Source organism: Hippocampus zosterae, chromosome 1, assembly GCF_025434085.1.
Source record: "Hippocampus zosterae strain Florida chromosome 1, ASM2543408v3, whole genome shotgun sequence".
NCBI lineage: Eukaryota > Metazoa > Chordata > Actinopteri > Syngnathiformes > Syngnathidae > Hippocampus > Hippocampus zosterae.
The window spans coordinates 19,362,962-19,383,200 of NC_067451.1; the positions used below are offsets into that span (position 1 = coordinate 19,362,962).

General features: G+C 42.3%; 1 protein-coding gene across 1 annotated transcript in view; it reads right to left on the reverse strand.

The window, feature by feature from the left end:
* Positions 1–213: 213 nt before the first annotated feature.
* Positions 214–20,239, reverse strand: part of ahnak (AHNAK nucleoprotein) — a 30,358-nt gene continuing 10,332 nt past the window's right edge. The window contains 11 exon segments of the mRNA XM_052061080.1: positions 214–5,148; positions 5,191–6,014; positions 6,078–6,834; positions 6,877–7,887; positions 8,293–8,480; positions 8,550–13,820; positions 13,890–14,567; positions 14,637–18,411; positions 18,741–18,958; positions 19,059–19,215; positions 19,301–19,360. Of these exon segments, the coding sequence (XP_051917040.1) occupies positions 214–5,148; positions 5,191–6,014; positions 6,078–6,834; positions 6,877–7,887; positions 8,293–8,480; positions 8,550–13,820; positions 13,890–14,567; positions 14,637–18,411; positions 18,741–18,958; positions 19,059–19,215 (17,814 nt within the window). The 5' untranslated portion in view covers positions 19,301–19,360.

A 20,239-nucleotide genomic window follows, 5' to 3' on the forward strand; every position in this document is an offset into this window, starting at 1 on the left:
ACTAATAAAGGTTTTCTTATCTTATCTTATCTTATCTTATCTTATCTTATCTTATCTTATCTTATCTTATCTTATCACAGGTAAACTTAAAAATGAGATGATTGCGTTTTCTCTCTTTACATGTGAACGGAGCTTTGAAGAGTGTTATGTGCTGTCTGTCATATCGGTATGGAGGGAAGATCTTTTCGGGTTTGAGTTCAGGTCATGAACAATTTACTCATTTTTTGGTGATACAGACCGTTCAATTTTCGGGAACTTCAAAGCACCCCTTGACCCACTATCACTGCTGGACGATGAGGACAATCATGATTTTGGGGTGGCCAATGACACACCTGCACTACCCTCCACTGCTGCTTCACTGCCTTCACCATATGTCACTTCATACGAGCCCTTTGACTTGGAAACAAAACCTCCAAAGGTGCCAAACTTCAACTTGCCTTTCTTTCCTTTGACCTTTGGTCCACTTAGATCTAATGAAATATCACTGCCCTCTGCTTCAAAGTGTCCTGAAGGGGAAACAACTGCAAGCCCACCCTCGTCGCTCAAAGAGGAAGATCGATGTCTTGACTTCTTGAAAAGATCCAATGAAGCTGACTTGCTTTTGGGTGAAACGGTGAGTCCAGCATCACCCTCAAATTGTAATTTTCCTTCTCCACTATGTACACTGAAGTCTTTAGAGACCTCTCCTTTTCCACTGGTACTCAGTTCAACCTCTGTTCCCCGAAGGTCCCCTGCACTCCTGCCCTTTGCTTTTGATTTGCCCCAAAAATTTGCTATCTTCACCTTTGTCTTTCCCTCACCCTGCCTTATTTCTGGATTGGAAACGGCAATGTCCGCTGAGCACTGAAGCTCTCCACGAGCTGCAACTTTCGTTGCAACCTTTCCATCACCCTCCTGGCTCCCAATCTCGGGCAGCATGAAACCAAATTTTGGAACCTTGAGTTTGGGAAATGTCACTGTACCTTCAGGATACTGAAGGCCTCTAAAAATGCCGCCTGCCGGAGAAATGTCAATGTCTGGCATTTTGAACTGTGGAGTCTTTAGCTTCACATCTAAGCCTTCGTAACTAACATTTGGACTGCTGGTAACAGAACCCTGCAACTCTGCAGTGGGGGACTTCAACTCCTCAGATAAAAATCCATCACCTTTAATTTTTGGAGATTTGATATCAAGTTCAACATCAGGAAATTGAAGTTTACCAAAAATTGGCTTTTTAACTTTTGATCTTTGGACATTAATATTCGATGTTCCTGCTGTTACATCAACAGTTGGTGGCTCTGAGTCAAAGTCTGATTTCTTTGCCTTTCCTGTTACTTTCGGAAGTTTGAATTTACCCTTCTTCCCCTTTATGCTGACATCTATATCAGGATATGACAAATCACCTTTCATGTTTGAACTTTCAAATGCCCCTGTTGGACCCTTAATTTTTGGATCACTGATAACCAATCCTGGTGCTTTGATTTCTCCTTCAAAATTGGTTCCGGGCATATGTATGTCACCTTTTGAGTCAGAACTTCGTAAATTTAAATCAACTTTTGGCATGGAGATGTTTGGGCCTGAGATTTTTGCTATCTTTAATTTTGGTCCCTTAATCTTACCACTGGGACTATCAATGTCAACGTCTGGTCCTTCAACACTAAATGTTGGGCCTTTAATGTCACCTTTTGGGAGACTAACATCAAGTTCTGGAGCTTGAACGCCAACCCCTGGGACTTTGACATCAATATTAGTTTTGGGAATATTGACATTAATGTCAGGGCCCTCCAGTTTTGGACCTTTGAAGCCAAACTGCGGCATTTTTAATCGAGGAATTTCAAATCCACCCATAGTACCTTTAATGTCAACATTTGAATAATTGATATCCATTGCTGGTGCTTTTATCTCTCCTTGAAAATTAGGTACTGACAAATCTACTTCGCCTTTGACTTTTGGACCTTTCAAATTGAAATCAGGTATGGAAATGTGTGATCCAGAGATTGTTGGTTCTGCACTTGGCAATTTTGGGCCCTTAATGTTCAAATCAGCTTTGGGAAGATTTACTTCAACTTCTGGTCCTTGGAGTTCAACCTCTGGGACTTTGGCATCAATATTGGCCTTGGGAGGTTTTATGTCAATGTCAGAGCCCTCCAGGTTGGGACCTTTGATGCCAAATCCTGGTATTTTGATTTTGGGCTTTTCTAATCCAATCTTGGGGCCCTTAATGTCAATTTTTGGGCCTTTGATGTCAATTTCTGGTGCTGCAATGTCTCCCTCAATATTTGGTCCTGATACATTCACATTACCTTCAACTTTAGGATGTTTTAGGTTGAAATCCGCACTTGGCATGTTGAGATTCGGACCTGAAATTTTTGGCAACTTGAATTTTGGTCCCTTGATTTTAGCATTAGGATTGTCACTGTCCAGAGCTGGACCTTCAAATTCGAGTTTTTGCCCCTTAATGTCAAGATCAGCTTTGGGGAGACTGACATCAATATTTGGGCTTTGAAGTTCAACTTCAGTGTTTTTTAGATTAATATTGGCCTTGGGAATGTTGATCTCAATGTCAGAGCCCTCCATTTTAGGACTTTTGAAGCCAAATTTCGGCATTTTTAATTTAGGGATTTCAAATCCACCCGTAGAACTCTGAATGTCAACATTTGGGCCTTTAATGTTCAAATCAGCTTTGGGAAGATTTACATTGAATTCCGGGCCTTGGAGTTCAACCTCAGGGAATTTGACATCAATATCAGCCTTGGGAATTTTGATGTCAATGTCAGGGGCCTCCAGGTTTGGACCTTTAATGCCAAACCCTGGCATTTTGATTTTAGGCATTTCAATTCCAGTCTTGGGGCCCTTCATGTCAACCTTGGGGCCTTTTATATCCAATTCTGGAGCTTTAATATCTCCTTCAACATTTGGTACAGACATATCAATGTCACCTTTGAGTTTAGGACTGGTCATGTGGAAATCCACATTAGGCAATGAAATGTTGGGTCCTGCGAGATTTGGCATCTTGAATTTTGGCCCCTTGATCTTACCACTGGGACTGTCAATGTCAACATCAGGCCCTTCAAAATTCAATTCAGGGCCTTTAACAGCCAATTCGGCTCTGGGTTGACTGAAATCAACTTTTGGGCCTTTAATGTCAATGTCAACCTCGGGCACATCAATATTAGCCTTGTGCATGCTTATGTCAACATCAGGACACTCAAGTTTTGGACGTTGAAAGCCAAAGTCTGGCATTTCCATTTTTGGTAATCCAAATTTACTGTTGGCCCCCTTAATATCAGCTTTAACACCTTTAATTTCAATTTCTGGTGCTTTAATATCACGCTCAACATGTGGTAGTCCCACGTCTACATCACCTTTGAATTTAGGGCCTTTCACATTCAAATCGAGATTTGGCATGGTGATGTTTGGTCCGGACATTTTTGGCATCTTGAATTTTGATCCCTTGATCTTCCCTCCACCACTGTCCATATCAACATCTAGTCCTTCACCATCTATTTTGGATCCCCTCATTGCCATATTAGCTTTGGGTAGACTCAAATTAACATCCGGCCCTGGAACATCAACCTCAGGAACGTTGATGTCAATATCAGCCCTGGGTAGGTTGATGTCATTATTTGGCGCCTGAAATTTCGGACCTTTTACATCACCACTTGGTACTTTTATATCTATGTCAGTCTTTGGAAGTGACATGTCTGTGTCAAGTTTGACTTTTGAACTTTCCAGATTAAAATCAACATCAGGAAGAGAAAAATTTGTTCCCGCGAGCGATGGCATTTTGAGCTTTGTTCCTTTGATTTTAATATTAGGATCCCTACTTTTTACTTCTGGTCCTCCAATGTCAACATCTGGGAAATGTATCTCTCCACTGCCCTGAGTCAGATTAAGATCCGCTCCTGGAATTTCAACCTTAGGCACCTTAAAACCAAATTTTGGTATCTTAAATTTGGGTCCTTTTATTTTTGGGCCCGTTACATCCATGTCTACATCCACTCCTTCAAAACTACCAGTCTTTCCTCTGATGTTGATATTTTCATGTGTCTGTTTCACATCAATTTCCGGGCTCTTTATCTTTGGCCCTCTGAAACCGAACTTTGGTATCTTGAATTTAGATTTCTTAGTGCTGAATCCTGGAACATCAAGATCTTCGACATCGAGCTCAGCTTTTGGCAAATTAATGTTTCCTTCACCATCACCCTGAAAACTGGGGAGGCTTATGTCAACGTCAGGACCCTCGACGACCCCCTCAAGGTTTGGTACTGATACATCAACATCACTTTTAAGGTTAGGGCCTTTGAGATGTAAATCCAGACTTGGCATGGTAATGTTTGGTCCCGAGAGTTTTGGCATCTTGAATTTCGGTCCCTTGAGCTTTGCGGTAGGGCTATCAATTTCAACATCTGGGCCTTCGATTTCAAATTTTGCGCCCTTAATGTCCAAGTCAACATTGGGAACACTGACATCAACATCTGGAGCTTGAAAATCAATCCCAGGAACCTGAATGTCACCTTCAAGTTTTGGTCCTTTGAACCCAAATTGTGGCATTTTCATTTTAGGCAATTCAAATCCAGGCCCTTTAACAGCAACGTTTGAGTCTTTAATGTCCATGTCCGGCACTTTAATATCCCCCTCGATATTTGGTACTGACACATCATAATCACCTTTGAGTTTAGGACCTTTGAGACTGAAATCCAAATGTGGCATGTTGATATTTGGGCCTGAGATGTTTGGCATCTTCATTTTTGGTGCCTTGATCTTCCATCCTGGACTGCCAATGTCAACATCTGGTACTTCAACGTCAAGATTTGGACCCTTGATGTCCACGTCAGCTATGGGGAGACTGACATCAACATCAGGGACATTTACATCAATATCTGCCTTGGGAAGGTTGATGTCAATATCAGGGCCCTCCAGTTTTGGACCTTTAAAGCCGAATCCTGGCATTTTGATTTTGGGCATGTCAATTCCAGTTTTGAGGCCCTTAATGTCAACTTTTGGGCCTTTGATGTCCATTTCGGGCACTTTAATATCTCCCTCGAGATTGGGTACGGACACATCAACATCACCTTTAACTTTCGGACCTTTGAGATGAAAATCCAAATTAGGCATGTTGACGTTTGGGCCTGAGATATTTGGCATCTTCATTTTTGGTGCCTTGATCTTCCATCCTGGACTGCCAATGTCAACATCTAGTACTTCAACATCGAGATCTGGTCCCTTGATGTCCAAATCAGTTTTGGGGAGACTGACATCAACATCAGGGGCTTGAACATCAATATTGGCCTTGGGAAGGTTGATGTCAATGTCAGAGCCCTCCAGTTTTGGACCTTTAAAGCCTAATTCTGGCATTTTGATGTGGGGCATTTCAAATCCAGTTTTGGGGCCCTTAAAGTCAACTTTTGGGCCTTTGATGTCAATTTCCGGCACTTTAATATCTCCTTCGATATTTGGTACTGACACCTCAAAATCACCTTTAAGTTTTGGACCTCTTAGATTGAGATCCAAATGTGGCATGTTGATATTTGGGCCTGAGATGTTTGGCATCTTAATTTTTGGTGCCTTGATCTTCCATCCTGGACTGCCAATGTCAACATCTGGGAATTCAACATCGAGATCTGGACCCTTGATGTCCACATCAGCTTTGGGGAGACTGACATCAACATCAGCTTTGGGGAGACTGACATCAACATCAGGGACATTTACATCAATATCTGCCTTGGGAAGTTTGATGTCAATATCAGGGCCCTCCAGTTTTGGCCCCTTCAAGCCGAATTCTGGCATTTTGATTTTGGGCATTTCAAATCCACCTCTGGGGCCCTTAATGTCAACCTTTGGGCCTTTGATGTCCATTTCCGGCACTTTAATATCTCCCTCGATATTTGGTGCAGAAACATCAACATCACCTTTCAATTTCGGGCCTTTCACATGGAAATCTACATCAGGCATGGAAATGCTTGGTCCTGAAATTTTGGGCATCTGGAATTTTGGTCCTTTGATTTTACCGCTGGGACTGTCAATATCAACATCTGGTGCTTGGATGTCCAGTTCTGCACCTTTAATTTTCAAATCAGCTTTCGGAAGACTGACACTCACTTCAGGCCCTTGTGTGTCTACCCCCGTGGCCTTGATGTCAATATTAGCCTTGGGGGGGTTTATGTCAATGTCAGGACCTTCGAATTTTTTACCTTTGAAGCCAAAGTCCGGCATTTTAAACTTGGGGAATCCAAAACCACTCTTCGAACCCTTAATGTCAACCTTGGGACCTTTAATATCAATATCTGGAGACTTTATTTCTCCCTCGATATTGGGGAGTGATGCATCGTTACCTTTAAGTTTAGGGCCTTTAAGGTGGAAGTCCACATCAGGTATAGAGATACTTGGCCCTGAGATCTTTGGCATCTTGAATTTTGGTCCCTTGATTTTCCCACTGGGGCTGTCAATGTCAAGATCTGGTCCTTCAATGTCCATTTTTGGGCCTTTAATATCCAAATCGCCTTTTGGAAGATTAACATCAAACTCTGGCCCTTGTAGTTCAACTTCAGGGACTTTGACATCAATATTGGCCTTAGGAAGGTTGATGTCAATATCAGGGCCCTCTAGGTTAGGACCTTTAAAGCCGAATCCTGGCATTCTGATTTTGGGCATTTCAATTCCAGTTTTGGGGCCCTTAATGTCAACTTTAGTTCCTCTGATGTCCATTTCTGGCACTTTAATATCTCCCTCGATATTTGGTACTGACACATCAACATCACCTTTAACTTTCGGACCTTTGAGATGAAAATCCAAATTCGGCACGTTGATGTTTGGGCCTGAGATATTTGGCATCTTCATTTTTGGTGCCTTGATCTTCCATCCTGGACTGCCAATGTCAACATCTGGTACTTCAACTTCGAAATCTGGACCCTTGATGTCCACACCAGTTTTGGGGAGACTGACATCAACATCAGGGACGTGGACATCAATATTGGCCTTGGGAAGGTTGATGTCAATGTCAGGGCCCTCTAGTTTTGGACCTTTAAAGCCGAATTCTGGCATTTTGATTTTGGGCATTTCAAATCCAGGTTTGGGGCCCTTAATGTCAACCTTTGGGCCTTTGATGTCCATTTCCGGCACTTTAATATCTCCCTCGATATTTGGTACGGGCAAATCAACATCACCTTTGAGTTTAGGAGCTTTTAGACTGAAATCCAAATGTGGCATGTTTATATTTGGACCTGAGATGTTTGGCATCTTCATTTTTGGTGCCTTGATCTTCCATCCTGGACTGCCAATGTCAACATCTGGTACTTCAATGTCGAGATCTGGACCCTTGATGTCCACATCAGTTTTGGGGAGACTGACATCAACATCAGGGACTTGGACATCAATATTGGCCTTGGGAAGGTTGATGTCAATATCAGGACCCTCCAGTTTTGGACCTTTAAAGCCGAATCCTGGCATTTTGATTTTGGGCATGTCAATTCCAGTTTTGAGGCCCTTCATGTCAACTTTTGGGCCTTTGATGTCCAGTCCAGGCACTTTAATATCTCCTTCGATATTTGGTACGGACACATCAACATCACCTTTGAGTTTAGGACTCTTCAGATGGAAATCCACATCAGGCATGGAGATGCTTGGTAATTTGAATCTTGGTCCTTTGATCTTTCCACTCGGACTGTCTATGTCAAGTTCTGGTCCTTTGACGTCAATGTTCACACCTTTGACATCCAAATCAGTTTTGGGAAGATTTACATCGAATTCCGGGCCTTGAAGTTCAACCTCAGGGACTTTGACATCAATATCGGCCTTGGGAATGTTGATGTCAATGTCAGGGCCCTCTAGTTTTGGACCTTTAAAGCCGAATTCTGGCATTTTGATTTTGGGCATTTCAAATCCAGGTTTGGGGCCCTTAATGTCAACCTTTGGGCCTTTGATGTCCATTTCTGGCACTTGAATATCTCCCTCGATATTTGGTACGGAAAAATCAACGTCACCTTTCAGTTTAGGAGCTTTTAGACTGAAATCCAAATGTGGCATGTTTATATTTGGACCTGAGATGTTTGGCATCTTCATTTTTGGTGCCTTGATCTTCCATCCTGGACTGCCAATGTCAACATCTGGTACTTCAATGTCGAGATGTGGACCCTTGATGTCCACATCAGTTTTGGGGAGATTGACATCAACATCAGGGACTTGGACATCAATATTGGCCTTGGGAAGGTTGATGTCAATATCAGGACCCTCCAGTTTTGGACCTTTGAAGCCGAATCCTGGCATTTTGATTTTCGGCATGTCAATTCCAGTTTTGAGGCCCTTCATGTCAACTTTTGGGTCTTTAATGTCCATTTCCGGTACTTTAATATCTCCTTTGATATTTGGTACGGACACATCAACATCACCTTTGAGTTTAGGACTCTTCAGATGGAAATCCACATCAGGCATGGAGATGCTTGGCAATTTGAATTTTGGTACTTTGATCTTTCCACTCGGACTGTCTATGTCAAGTTCTGGTCCTTTGACGTCAATGTTCACACCTTTGACATCCAAATCAGTTTTAGGGAGATTTACATCGAATTCCGGACCTTGAAGTTCAACCTCAGGGACTTTGACATCAATATCGGCCTTGGGAAAGTTGATGTCAATGTCAGGGCCCTCTAGTTTTGGACCTTTAAAGCCAAATTCTGGCATTTTGATTTTGGGCATTTCAAATCCAGGTTTGGGGCCTTTAATGTCTACCTTTGGGCCTTTGATGTCCATTTCCGGCACTTGAATATCTCCCTCGATATTTGGTACGGACAAATCAACGTCACCTTTGAGTTTAGGACCTTTTAGACTGAAATCCAAATGTGGCATGTTGATATTTGGGCCTGAGATGTTTGGCATCTTTATTTTTGGTGCCTTGATCTTCCATCCTGCACTGCCAATGTCAACATCTGGTCCTTCAACGTCAAGATTTGGACCCTTGATGTCCACATCAGCTTTGGGGAGACTAACATCAACGTCAGGGACATTGACATCAATATTGGCCTTGGGAAAGTTTATGTCAATATCAGGGTCCTCGAGTTTCGGACCTTTAAAGCCGAATCCTGGCATTTTGATTTTGGGCATTTCAAATCCACCTCTGGGGCCCTTAATGTCAACTTTTGGGCCTTTGATGTCCATTTCCGGTACTTTAATATCTCCTTCAATATTTGGCACTGAAACATCAACATCACCTTTGAGTTTAGGACCTTTTAGACTGAAATCCAAATGTGGCACGTTGATATTTGGGCCTGAGATGTTTGGCATCTTCATTTTTGGTGTCTTGATCTTCCATCCTGGACTGCCAATGTCAACATCTGGGAATTCAACATCGAGATCTGGACCCTTGATGTCCACATCAGCTTTGGGGAGACTGACATCAACATCAGGGACATTTACATCAATATCTGCCTTGGGAAGGTTGATGTCAATATCAGGGCCCTCCAGTTTTGGACCTTTCAAGCCGAATTCTGGCATTTTGATTTTGGGCATTTCAAATCCACCTCTGGGGCCCTTAATGTCAACTTTTGGGCCTTTGATGTCCATGTCCGGCACTTTAATATCTCCTTCGATTTTTGGCACTGAAACATCAACATCACCTTTGAGTTTAGGACCTTTTAGACTGAAATCCAAATGTGGCATGTTGATATTTGGGCCTGAGATGTTTGGCATCTTCATTTTTGGTGCCTTGATCTTCCATCCTGCACTGCCAATGTCAACATCTGGTACTTCAATGTCAAGATTTGGACCCTTGATGTCCACATCAGCTTTGGGGAGACTAACATCAACGTCAGGGACATTGACATCAATATTGGCCTTGGGAAGGTTTATGTCAATATCAGGGTCCTCGAGTTTTGGACCTTTAAAGCCGAATCCAGGCATTTTGATTTTGGGCATTTCAAATCCACCTCTGGGGCCCTTAATGTCAACTTTTGGGCCTTTGATGTCCATTTCCGGTACTTTAATATCTCCTTCAATATTTGGCACTGAAACATCAACATCCCCTTTGAGTTTAGGACCTTTTAGACTGAAATCCAAATGTGGCATGTTGATATTTGGGCCTGAGATGTTTGGCATCTTCATTTTTGGTGCCTTGATCTTCCATCCTGCACTGCCAATGTCAACATCTGGTACTTCAACGTCAAGATTTGGACCCTTGATGTCCACGTCAGGTTTGGGGAGACTGACATCAACATTAGGGACATTTACATCAATATCTGCCTTGGGAAGGTTGATGTCAATATCAGGGCCCTCCAGTTTTGGACCTTTAAAGCCGAATCCAGGCATTTTGATTTTGGGCATTTCAAATCCACCTCTGGGGCCCTTAATGTCAACTTTTGGGCCTTTGATGTCCATTTCCGGTACTTTAATATCTCCTTCAATATTTGGCACTGAAACATCAACATCCCCTTTGAGTTTAGGACCTTTTAGACTGAAATCCAAATGTGGCATGTTGATATTTGGGCCTGAGATGTTTGGCATCTTCATTTTTGGTGCCTTGATCTTCCATCCTGGACTGCCAATGTCAACATCTGGGAATTCAACATCGAGATCTGGACCCTTGATGTCCACATCAGCTTTGGGGAGACTGACATCAACATCAGGGACATTTACATCAATATCTGCCTTGGGAAGGTTGATGTCAATATCAGGGTCCTCGAGTTTTGGACCTTTAAAGCCGAATCCAGGCATTTTGATTTTGGGCATTTCAAATCCACCTCTGGGGCCCTGAATGTCAACTTTTGGGCCTTTGATGTCCATTTCCGGTATTTTAATATCTCCTTCAATATTTGGCACTGAAACATCAACATCACCTTTGAGTTTAGGACCTTTTAGACTGAAATCCAAATGTGGCACGTTGATATTTGGGCCTGAGATGTTTGGCATCTTCATTTTTGGTGTCTTGATCTTCCATCCTGGACTGCCAATGTCAACATCTGGGAATTCAACATCGAGATCTGGACCCTTGATGTCCACATCAGCTTTGGGGAGACTGACATCAACATCAGGGACATTTACATCAATATCTGCCTTGGGAAGGTTGATGTCAATATCAGGGCCCTCCAGTTTTGGACCTTTCAAGCCGAATTCTGGCATTTTGATTTTGGGCATTTCAAATCCACCTCTGGGGCCCTTAATGTCAACTTTTGGGCCTTTGATGTCCATGTCCGGCACTTTAATATCTCCTTCGATTTTTGGCACTGAAACATCAACATCACCTTTGAGTTTAGGACCTTTTAGACTGAAATCCAAATGTGGCATGTTGATATTTGGGCCTGAGATGTTTGGCATCTTCATTTTTGGTGCCTTGATCTTCCATCCTGCACTGCCAATGTCAACATCTGGTACTTCAACGTCAAGATTTGGACCCTTGATGTCCACGTCAGCTTTGGGGAGACTGACATCAACATTAGGGACATTTACATCAATATCTGCCTTGGGAAGGTTGATGTCAATATCAGCGCCCTCCAGTTTTGGACCTTTAAAGCCGAATCCTGGCATTTTGATTTTGGGCATTTCAAATCCACCTGTGGGGCCCTGAATGTCAACTTTTGGGCCTTTGATGTCCATTTCCGGTACTTTAATATCTCCTTCAATATTTGGCACTGAAACATCAACATCACCTTTGAGTTTAGGACCTTTTAGACTGAAATCCAAATGTGGCATGTTGATATTTGGGCCTGAGATGTTTGGCATCTTCATTTTTGGTGCCTTGATCTTCCATCCTGCACTGCCAATGTCAACATCTGGTACTTCAACGTCAAGATCTGGACCCTTGATGTCCACATCAGCTTTGGGGAGACTGACATCAACATCAGGGACATTTACATCAATATCTGCCTTGGGAAGGTTGATGTCAATATCAGGGCCCTCCAGTTTTGGACCTTTCAAGCCGAATTCTGGCATTTTGATTTTGGGCATTTCAAATCCACCTCTGGGGCCCTTAATGTCAACTTTTGGGCCTTTGATGTCCATGTCCGGCACTTTAATATCTCCTTCGATTTTTGGCACTGAAACATCAACATCACCTTTGAGTTTAGGACCTTTTAGACTGAAATCCAAATGTGGCATGTTGATATTTGGGCCTGAGATGTTTGGCATCTTCATTTTTGGTGCCTTGATCTTCCATCCTGCACTGCCAATGTCAACATCTGGTACTTCAACGTCAAGATTTGGACCCTTGATGTCCACGTCAGCTTTGGGGAGACTGACATCAACATTAGGGACATTTACATCAATATCTGCCTTGGGAAGGTTGATGTCAATATCAGGGCCCTCCAGTTTTGGACCTTTAAAGCCGAATCCTGGCATTTTGATTTTGGGCATTTCAAATCCACCTCTGGGGCCCTGAATGTCAACTTTTGGGCCTTTGATGTCCATTTCCGGTATTTTTATATCTCCTTCAATATTTGGCACTGAAACATCAACATCACCTTTGAGTTTAGGACCTTTTAGACTGAAATCCAAATGTGGCATGTTGATATTTGGGCCTGAGATGTTTGGCATCTTCATTTTTGGTGCCTTGATCTTCCATCCTGGACTGCCAATGTCAACATCTGGGAATTCAACATCGAGATCTGGACCCTTTATGTCCACATCAGCTTTGGGGAGACTGACATCAACATTAGGGACATTTACATCAATATCTGCCTTGGGAAGGTTGATGTCAATATCAGGGCCCTCCAGTTTTGGACCTTTAAAGCCGAATCCTGGCATTTTGATTTTGGGCATTTCAAATCCACCTCTGGGGCCCTGAATGTCAACTTTTGGGCCTTTGATGTCCATTTCCGGTACTTTAATATCTCCTTCGATTTTTGGCACTGAAACATCAACATCACCTTTGAGTTTAGGACCTTTTAGACTGAAATCCAAATGTGGCATGTTGATATTTGGGCCTGAGATGTTTGGCATCTTCATTTTTGGTGCCTTGATCTTCCATCCTGCACTGCCAATGTCAACATCTGGTCCTTCAACGTCAAGATTTGGACCCTTGATGTCCACATCAGCTTTGGGGAGACTAACATCAACGTCAGGGACATTGACATCAATATTGGCCTTGGGAAGGTTTATGTCAATATCAGGGTCCTCGAGTTTTGGACCTTTAAAGCCGAATCCAGGCATTTTGATTTTGGGCATTTCAAATCCACCTCTGGGGCCCTTAATGTCAACTTTTGGGCCTTTGATGTCCATTTCCGGTACTTTAATATCTCCTTCAATATTTGGCACTGAAACATCAACATCCCCTTTGAGTTTAGGACCTTTCAGACTGAAATCCAAATGTGGCATGTTGATATTTGGGCCTGAGATGTTTGGCATCTTCATTTTTGGTGCCTTGATCTTCCATCCTGCACTGCCAATGTCAACATCTGGTACTTCAACGTCAAGATTTGGACCCTTGATGTCCACGTCAGCTTTGGGGAGACTGACATCAACATTAGGGACATTTACATCAATATCTGCCTTGGGAAGGTTGATGTCAATATCAGGGCCCTCCAGTTTTGGACCTTTAAAGCCGAATCCTGGCATTTTGATTTTGGGCATGTCAATTCCAGTGTTGGGGCCCTTAATGTCAACTTTTGGGCCTTTGATGTCCATTTCCGGCACTTTAATATCTCCTTCGATATTTGGTACTGACACATCAACATTACCTTTGAGTTTAGGACTCTTCAGATGGAAATCCACATCAGGCATGGAGATGCTTGGCAATTTGAATTTTGGTCCTTTGATCTTTCCACTCGGACTGTCTATGTCAAGTTCTGGTCCTTTGATGTCAATGTTAACATCTTTGACATCCAAATCAGTTTTGGGGAGATTTACATCAACTTCCGGGGCTTGAAGGTCAACCTCAGGGAATTTGACATCAATCCCGGCCTTGGGAAGGTTGATGTCAACATCAGGACCCTCCAGTTTTGGACTTTTGAAGCCAAATTTTGGCATACTGATTTTTGGCATTTCAAATCCAGTCTTAGGGCCTTTAATGTCAACCTTTGGGCCTTTGATATCCACTTCTGGCACTTGGATATTGCCCTCAATATTTGGTAGTGAGACATCAACATCGCCTTTGACCATGGGACCTTTGAGACTGAAATCCAAATGTGGCATGTTTATATTTGGACCTGAGATGTTTGGCATCTTAATTTTTGGTGCCTTTATCTTCCATCCTGGACTGCCAATATCAACATCTGGGAGGTCAACATCTAAATCTGGACCCTTGATATCCACATCAGTTTTTGGGAGACTCACATCAACCTCAGGGATTTTGATACCAATATTGGACTTCGGAAGGTTAATGTCAATGTCAGGGCCCTCCAGTGTTGGACCTTGAAAGCCAAATCCTGGCATTTTGATTTTTGGCATTTCAAATCCAGTGTTTGAACCTTTTATATCAACTTTTGGGCCTTTTATGTCCACTTCTGGAGCTTTGATATCTCCTTCAACATTCGGTACTGAAATATCAACATCACCTTTGAGTTGCGGACCTTTCAGATGGAAATCCACATCAGGCATGGAGATGCTTGGCAATTTGAATTTTGGTCCTTTGATTGATCCACCTGGACCGTCTATGTCAAGTTCTGGTCCTTTAATGTCAATGTTTGCATCTTTGACATCCAAATCAGCTTTGGGGAGACTTACATCAACTTTCACGCCTTGAAGGTCAACCTCAGGAATTTTAATATCAATATCGGCCTGTGGAAGGTTGATGTCAACATCAGGACCCTCCAGTTTTGGACTTTTAAAGCCAAATTTTGGCATACTGATTTTTGGCATTTCAAATCCAGTCTTTGGACCTTTAATGTCAACTTTTGGGCCTTTGATGTCCACTTCTGGTCCTTCAATATTGCCCTCAATATTTGGTACTGAGACATCAACATCACCTTTAACCTTAGGACCCTTTCGATTTAAATCAAAATTTGGCATGTTGATATTTGGGCCTGAAATTTTTGGCATCTTCACTTTTGGTCCCTTCATCTTCCATCCTGGACTGCCAATATCAACATCAGGGAGTTCAACATCTAAATCTGGACCCTTGATGTCCACATCAGCTTTGGGGAGACCAACGTCAACATCAGGGACTTTGACATCAATATTGGCCTTGGGAAGGTCGATGTCAAGATCAGGGCCCTCCAATTTTGGACCTTTCAAGCCAAATTCAGGCATTTTGATTTTTGGCATGTCAATTCCAGTGTTGGGGCCCTTAATGTCAATCTTTGGGCCTTTGATGTCCATTTCCGACACTTTAATATCTCCTTCGATATTTGGTACTGACACATCAACATCACCTTTGAGTTTAGGAGCTTTTACTCTGAAATCCAAATGTGGCATGTTGATATTTGGGCCTGAGATGTTTGGCAACTTCATTTTTGGTGCCTTGATCTTCCATCCTGGACTGCCAATGTCAACATCTGGTATTTCAATGTCGAGATCTGGACCCTTGATGTCCACATCAGTTTTGGGGAGACTGACATCAACATCAGGGACATTTACATCAATATTGGTCTTGGGAAGGTTGATGTCAATATCAGGGCCCTCCAGTTTTGGACTTTTCAAGCCAAATTCTGGCATTTTGATTTTGGGCATGTCAATTCCAGTGTTGGGGCCTTCAATGTCAACCTTTGGGCCTTTGATGTCCATTTCCGGCACTTTAATATCTCCTTCGATATTTGGCACTGAAACATCGACATCACCTTTGAGTTTAGGACCTTTTACTCTGAAATCCAAATGTGGCATGTTGATATTTGGGCCTGAGATGTTTGGCATCTTCATTTTTGGTGCCTTGATCTTCCATCCTGGACTTCCAATGTCAACATCTGGTATTTCAACATCGAAATCTGGACCCTTGATGTCCACATCAGTTTTGGGGAGACTGACATCAACATCAGGGACATTTACATCAATATTGGCCTTGGGAAGGTTGATGTCAATGTCAGGGCCCTCTAATTTTGGACCTTTAAAGCCGAATCCTGGCATTTTGATTTTGGGCATTTCAATTCCAGCTTTGGGGTCCTTCATGTCAACTTTTGGGCCTTTGATGTCCATTTCCGGCACTTTAATATCTCCCACGATATTTGGTACTGAAACATCAACATCACCTTTGACTTTAGGACCTTCAAGACTGAAATCCAAATCAGGCATGTTGATATTTGGGCCTGAGATGTTTGGCATCTTCATTTTTGGTGCCTTGATCTTCCATCCTGGACTGCCAATGTCAACATCTGGTAGTTCAATGTCGAGATCTGGACCCTTGATGTCCACATCAGTTTTGGGGAGACTGACATCAACATCAGGGACTTTGACATCAATATTGGCCTTGGGGAGGTTGATGTCAATATCAGGACCCTCTGGTTTTGCACCTTTAAAGCCAAATTCTGGCATACTTATTTTGGGCATTTCAAATCCAGTCTTGGTGCCTTTGATGTCAACTTTTGGGCCTTTAATGTCCACTTCTGGCCCTTTAATATCTCCCTTGATTTTTGCAACTGACACATCAACATCACCTTTGAGTTTTAGATTAATACCCAAATCTGGAACGTTAATATTTGGACCAGAAGTTTTGGGCATTTTTACTTTTGGTCCCGTTTTATTCCATCCTGGACTGCCAATGTCAACATCTGGTAATTCAACGTCTAAATCTGGACCCTTGATGTCCACGTCAGTTTTGGGGAGATTCATATCAACTTCAGGGCTTTTGACATCAATATTGGCCTTGTTAATGTTGATGTCAATGTCAGGTCCCTTCAATTTTGGACCTTCAAACCCAAATTCTGGCATACTAACCTTTGGCATTTTAAATCCAATTTTGGGGCCTTTGTTGTCAATTTTTTTACCTTTGATATCTACTTCAGGCACTGTACTCCCTCCCTGGATATGTCGTGCGGACATATCTATGTCACCTTTGAGATTAGGGCCTTTCAGATTTAAATCCACCTCAGGCAATTCTGGTCCCTTGATCTTAACACTGGTACTGCCAATGCGACCTCCCTCAATAGTTGGTGCAGGGCCCTGAATGTTCAAACTACCTTTTGGAGGACTGACATCAACTGACGGACCTTTAATGTTAACCTCAGAGACATTTATGTCAACATTAGATTTTGGAAGGTTGATGCCAACGTCAGGAGCCTCCAGTTTTGGACCTATGCTTCCTGGAAAAACGTTAATGTCGACTTTTGGGTCTTTGATAACAATTGGTCCTTGAATGTCAACCTCAGGAGTGTTGACATCAATACCAGTCTTGCTCAGTTTTATGTTAATGTCTGGGTCCTGCCCCTCCTGCAACGTTGCCGTTTTTGTTTCCCCAAAGCCAATCCTACCCATTGTGTCCTTTATGTCGGTTTTTGGTCTTTGGAGTTCTATCTCTGCTGCTTCTACATCTTTTTCAGTATTCTGTGATGACAGATCTACGTCACCTTTGACTTGGGGGCCTTTCAGATTCAATTCCACATTTGGCATGGTAATGCTTGGGCCTGAAATGTCAGATTTGGGAATATATTTACTCAACTTTGCGCCTTCTCCTTTTAGCCCTTCAGTTTTTACCTCTGCACCCTGAATGACCACACCTGGTATTTTTACATTCCCATCCATCTTTGGAGTTGATATGTCCACTTTTGCTTTTGTTGGTGGGCCTGTCTGACTTATCTTAATTTCATGAGTTTTTCCATCAAAATTTGAACCTTCCGTTCCAGATGATGTTACATTTATTTGAGGCATTTTGAAATCCCCTTCTTTCTGTTCAAGAGTTACCTCTGGGCCACGAATGTGATACTTTTTTGTTTGAATGTTGACGTTAGTATATGCAGATGGACTTTCAGCATCTGGAAAACCTCCGCTCAATGAGATGTTTGAAATATTAATTGAGTCGGATTCCTTTTTATGCGGGTGACTAACAGTAATTTCAGGTAACTTCACCTTTGTTCCCTCACCCTTTTGTGTTTTTTCGATGGATGTCACGAAAACCTGCTTTCCTTTTTCTGGTACAGACACACAAATTGACCCTCCATTGTCATTATCTGTTGTAAATACCTCTCTACCTCCTGTGCCTCCCATTGAAATGTGCCTATTTCCAGTGTTTGAATTGTCCCTTAGCTTGGAAGAAACATTTCCCAAGTCAAAAACTCCTCCTTCAGCTGCCTGTGCATCTGAAGGGCTACCATGTGAGATTCTCATTCCGAAAGAGCCATCCCCTGACTCTTGCTTTTGCCCTTTGAAATCTGGACTTGAAAGTTCAAGTTGCTCACTTATGCCACTTGGCATATCCACAGTGTAGGTGGTGATACGGCGGGTAACAGTTGTAATTGTACTGCCGTCGCTACTTGTGCTGCTATGCCGCTCTGTGCGTACATCCACTCCTTCGGCAAGGTCTTCAGACTTGAGCCTTGGTTTGATCTTCCTTGTGTAAATCCTTTTATAGTCCTCATCATCCCCACTCTGTTCAGAGAAAAACACAAGGCATTACGCATTAGAAAATTGCTAATGTACAGTTTACATAACATAGGAGAGAATGATTTTCAAGTGCTACATATTCACCAATACCATGGACTGTAGATACAACAAGCACGTGGACCTGTCAGGTGTTTTTTTTTTTTTTTTCAATGCTCAACAAATGCTTCGGATATATTTTTGGATTTTTGAAAAATAATTTGAATTACAATAATAGCTATCCGTCCAGCAACATGATGTGATTCGACCACATAATTTCATGTACTCGACAGTTGACAAGAAGTAAGATGTTACCAAAAAAAAAAAAAAAAACTTACGAGAAGGATGTCTGGACTGGTACTTCCTAACTTCCCCTCCCATGTCAAAGTACCCAGTGGAGAACGACATGGTGTACTCAAGGGAGAGCAGATTGGCGATTTGTCTTTATTTTGTAGTTTTAATCCAACCTTGTGGCGGTTCAGTGTCTTCAGCAGCTCAGCTGTTTCTTCTGAGCTCATGTTGTCAAAATAGATTGTCGCACCAACAATCTGGTCACCTATTAAATAAAAGTGCACGTGTTATAGTCAGAAAGGGTTTTGTAGAATTTTACGACAAAAACAAAAGAACATATTTTAAGAAAAAAAACGAAAAACTACCTTCGTATACTTTCCCAGATCGTGCTGCTGGTGACTCTCCTTTCACTTCTTTCACAAAAATCTCTCCTTCACGTGTCTGTTCAATAGTCAGGCCAGTTTTATCTGGACCCTCCCAGTCTGGAAACAGCACTTCCCTCGTTTCCTCTTCATCAGCCATCTATAAATATGGACACACACACATAATAGGTATGAGCTGGCAAGTTTGAATTCGTCTTTACCTTGTGCAAAACTATCAGAGGTACCTTGTTTTGTTTCTTGTGCTTTCAAGCCCTGGTGGGAAAGAACGTCACCCACTGGTTTTCCTGCATCGGAAAATATCAAAACATTTCAAATACACAGACACGAAAAGACTTGCGTTTCCGTTTTAGACACGTTTTTCTCTCACGTCTCAATTCATTATACAGTATACTGTAGGCCCGAATAATCTGAAATGCAGTTACCATTGATTCACACGAGAGAACGGTTAAGTATTTTCGGATAATACAAGCTTTTTGTTACTGAGTGACATCGGTCCCTGGTTTGCAAAAAGCAGCCAAATGTGACACCTCGAGCCGACTTCCAAGATGAAAGTTGAAAAACGGCTATGAATACTGTGCGACTATCCCAATATGAATACTGTGCGACTATCCCTGATCTTCTGCCACACTCAATACATGAATTCAACAACATAGTGTTCTGTGTAAGACCTAAATTCAAAGGGATTCTAATACACAAAGTGTACGAGGCCTCGTAAAAACTGTCTAATGTTACCTGTTAGGTGTGGTCATTTGCCTTGCATTACTGTGCATAGTCCTAAAATTCATTTATTCATCTTCCGAACCGCTTGATCCTCACTAGGGTTGCGGGGGGTGCTGGAGCCTATCCCAGCTGTCTCCGGGCAGTAGGCGGGGGAGACCCTGAATCGGTCGCCAGCCAAGCACAGGGCATATTCCTAAAATAATCATGCTATTTAATCAAACCATGAATGAGAGTAAACCAACTGGGATTTAACAAGTCCCCTTGTTTATCAAATCTTATAAAACGTCAGATGTTTTCCATGCATCCATAAACTCAAAGAGTCACTTGACTGAATGAAGTGAACATTTCTGGAGGGCCAGGAAACAAAATTGAAGGTTAAAATATGGATACGGATGCTCTTGATATCAAATGAAACACATGTAACGTTATGTTGAATTATAACA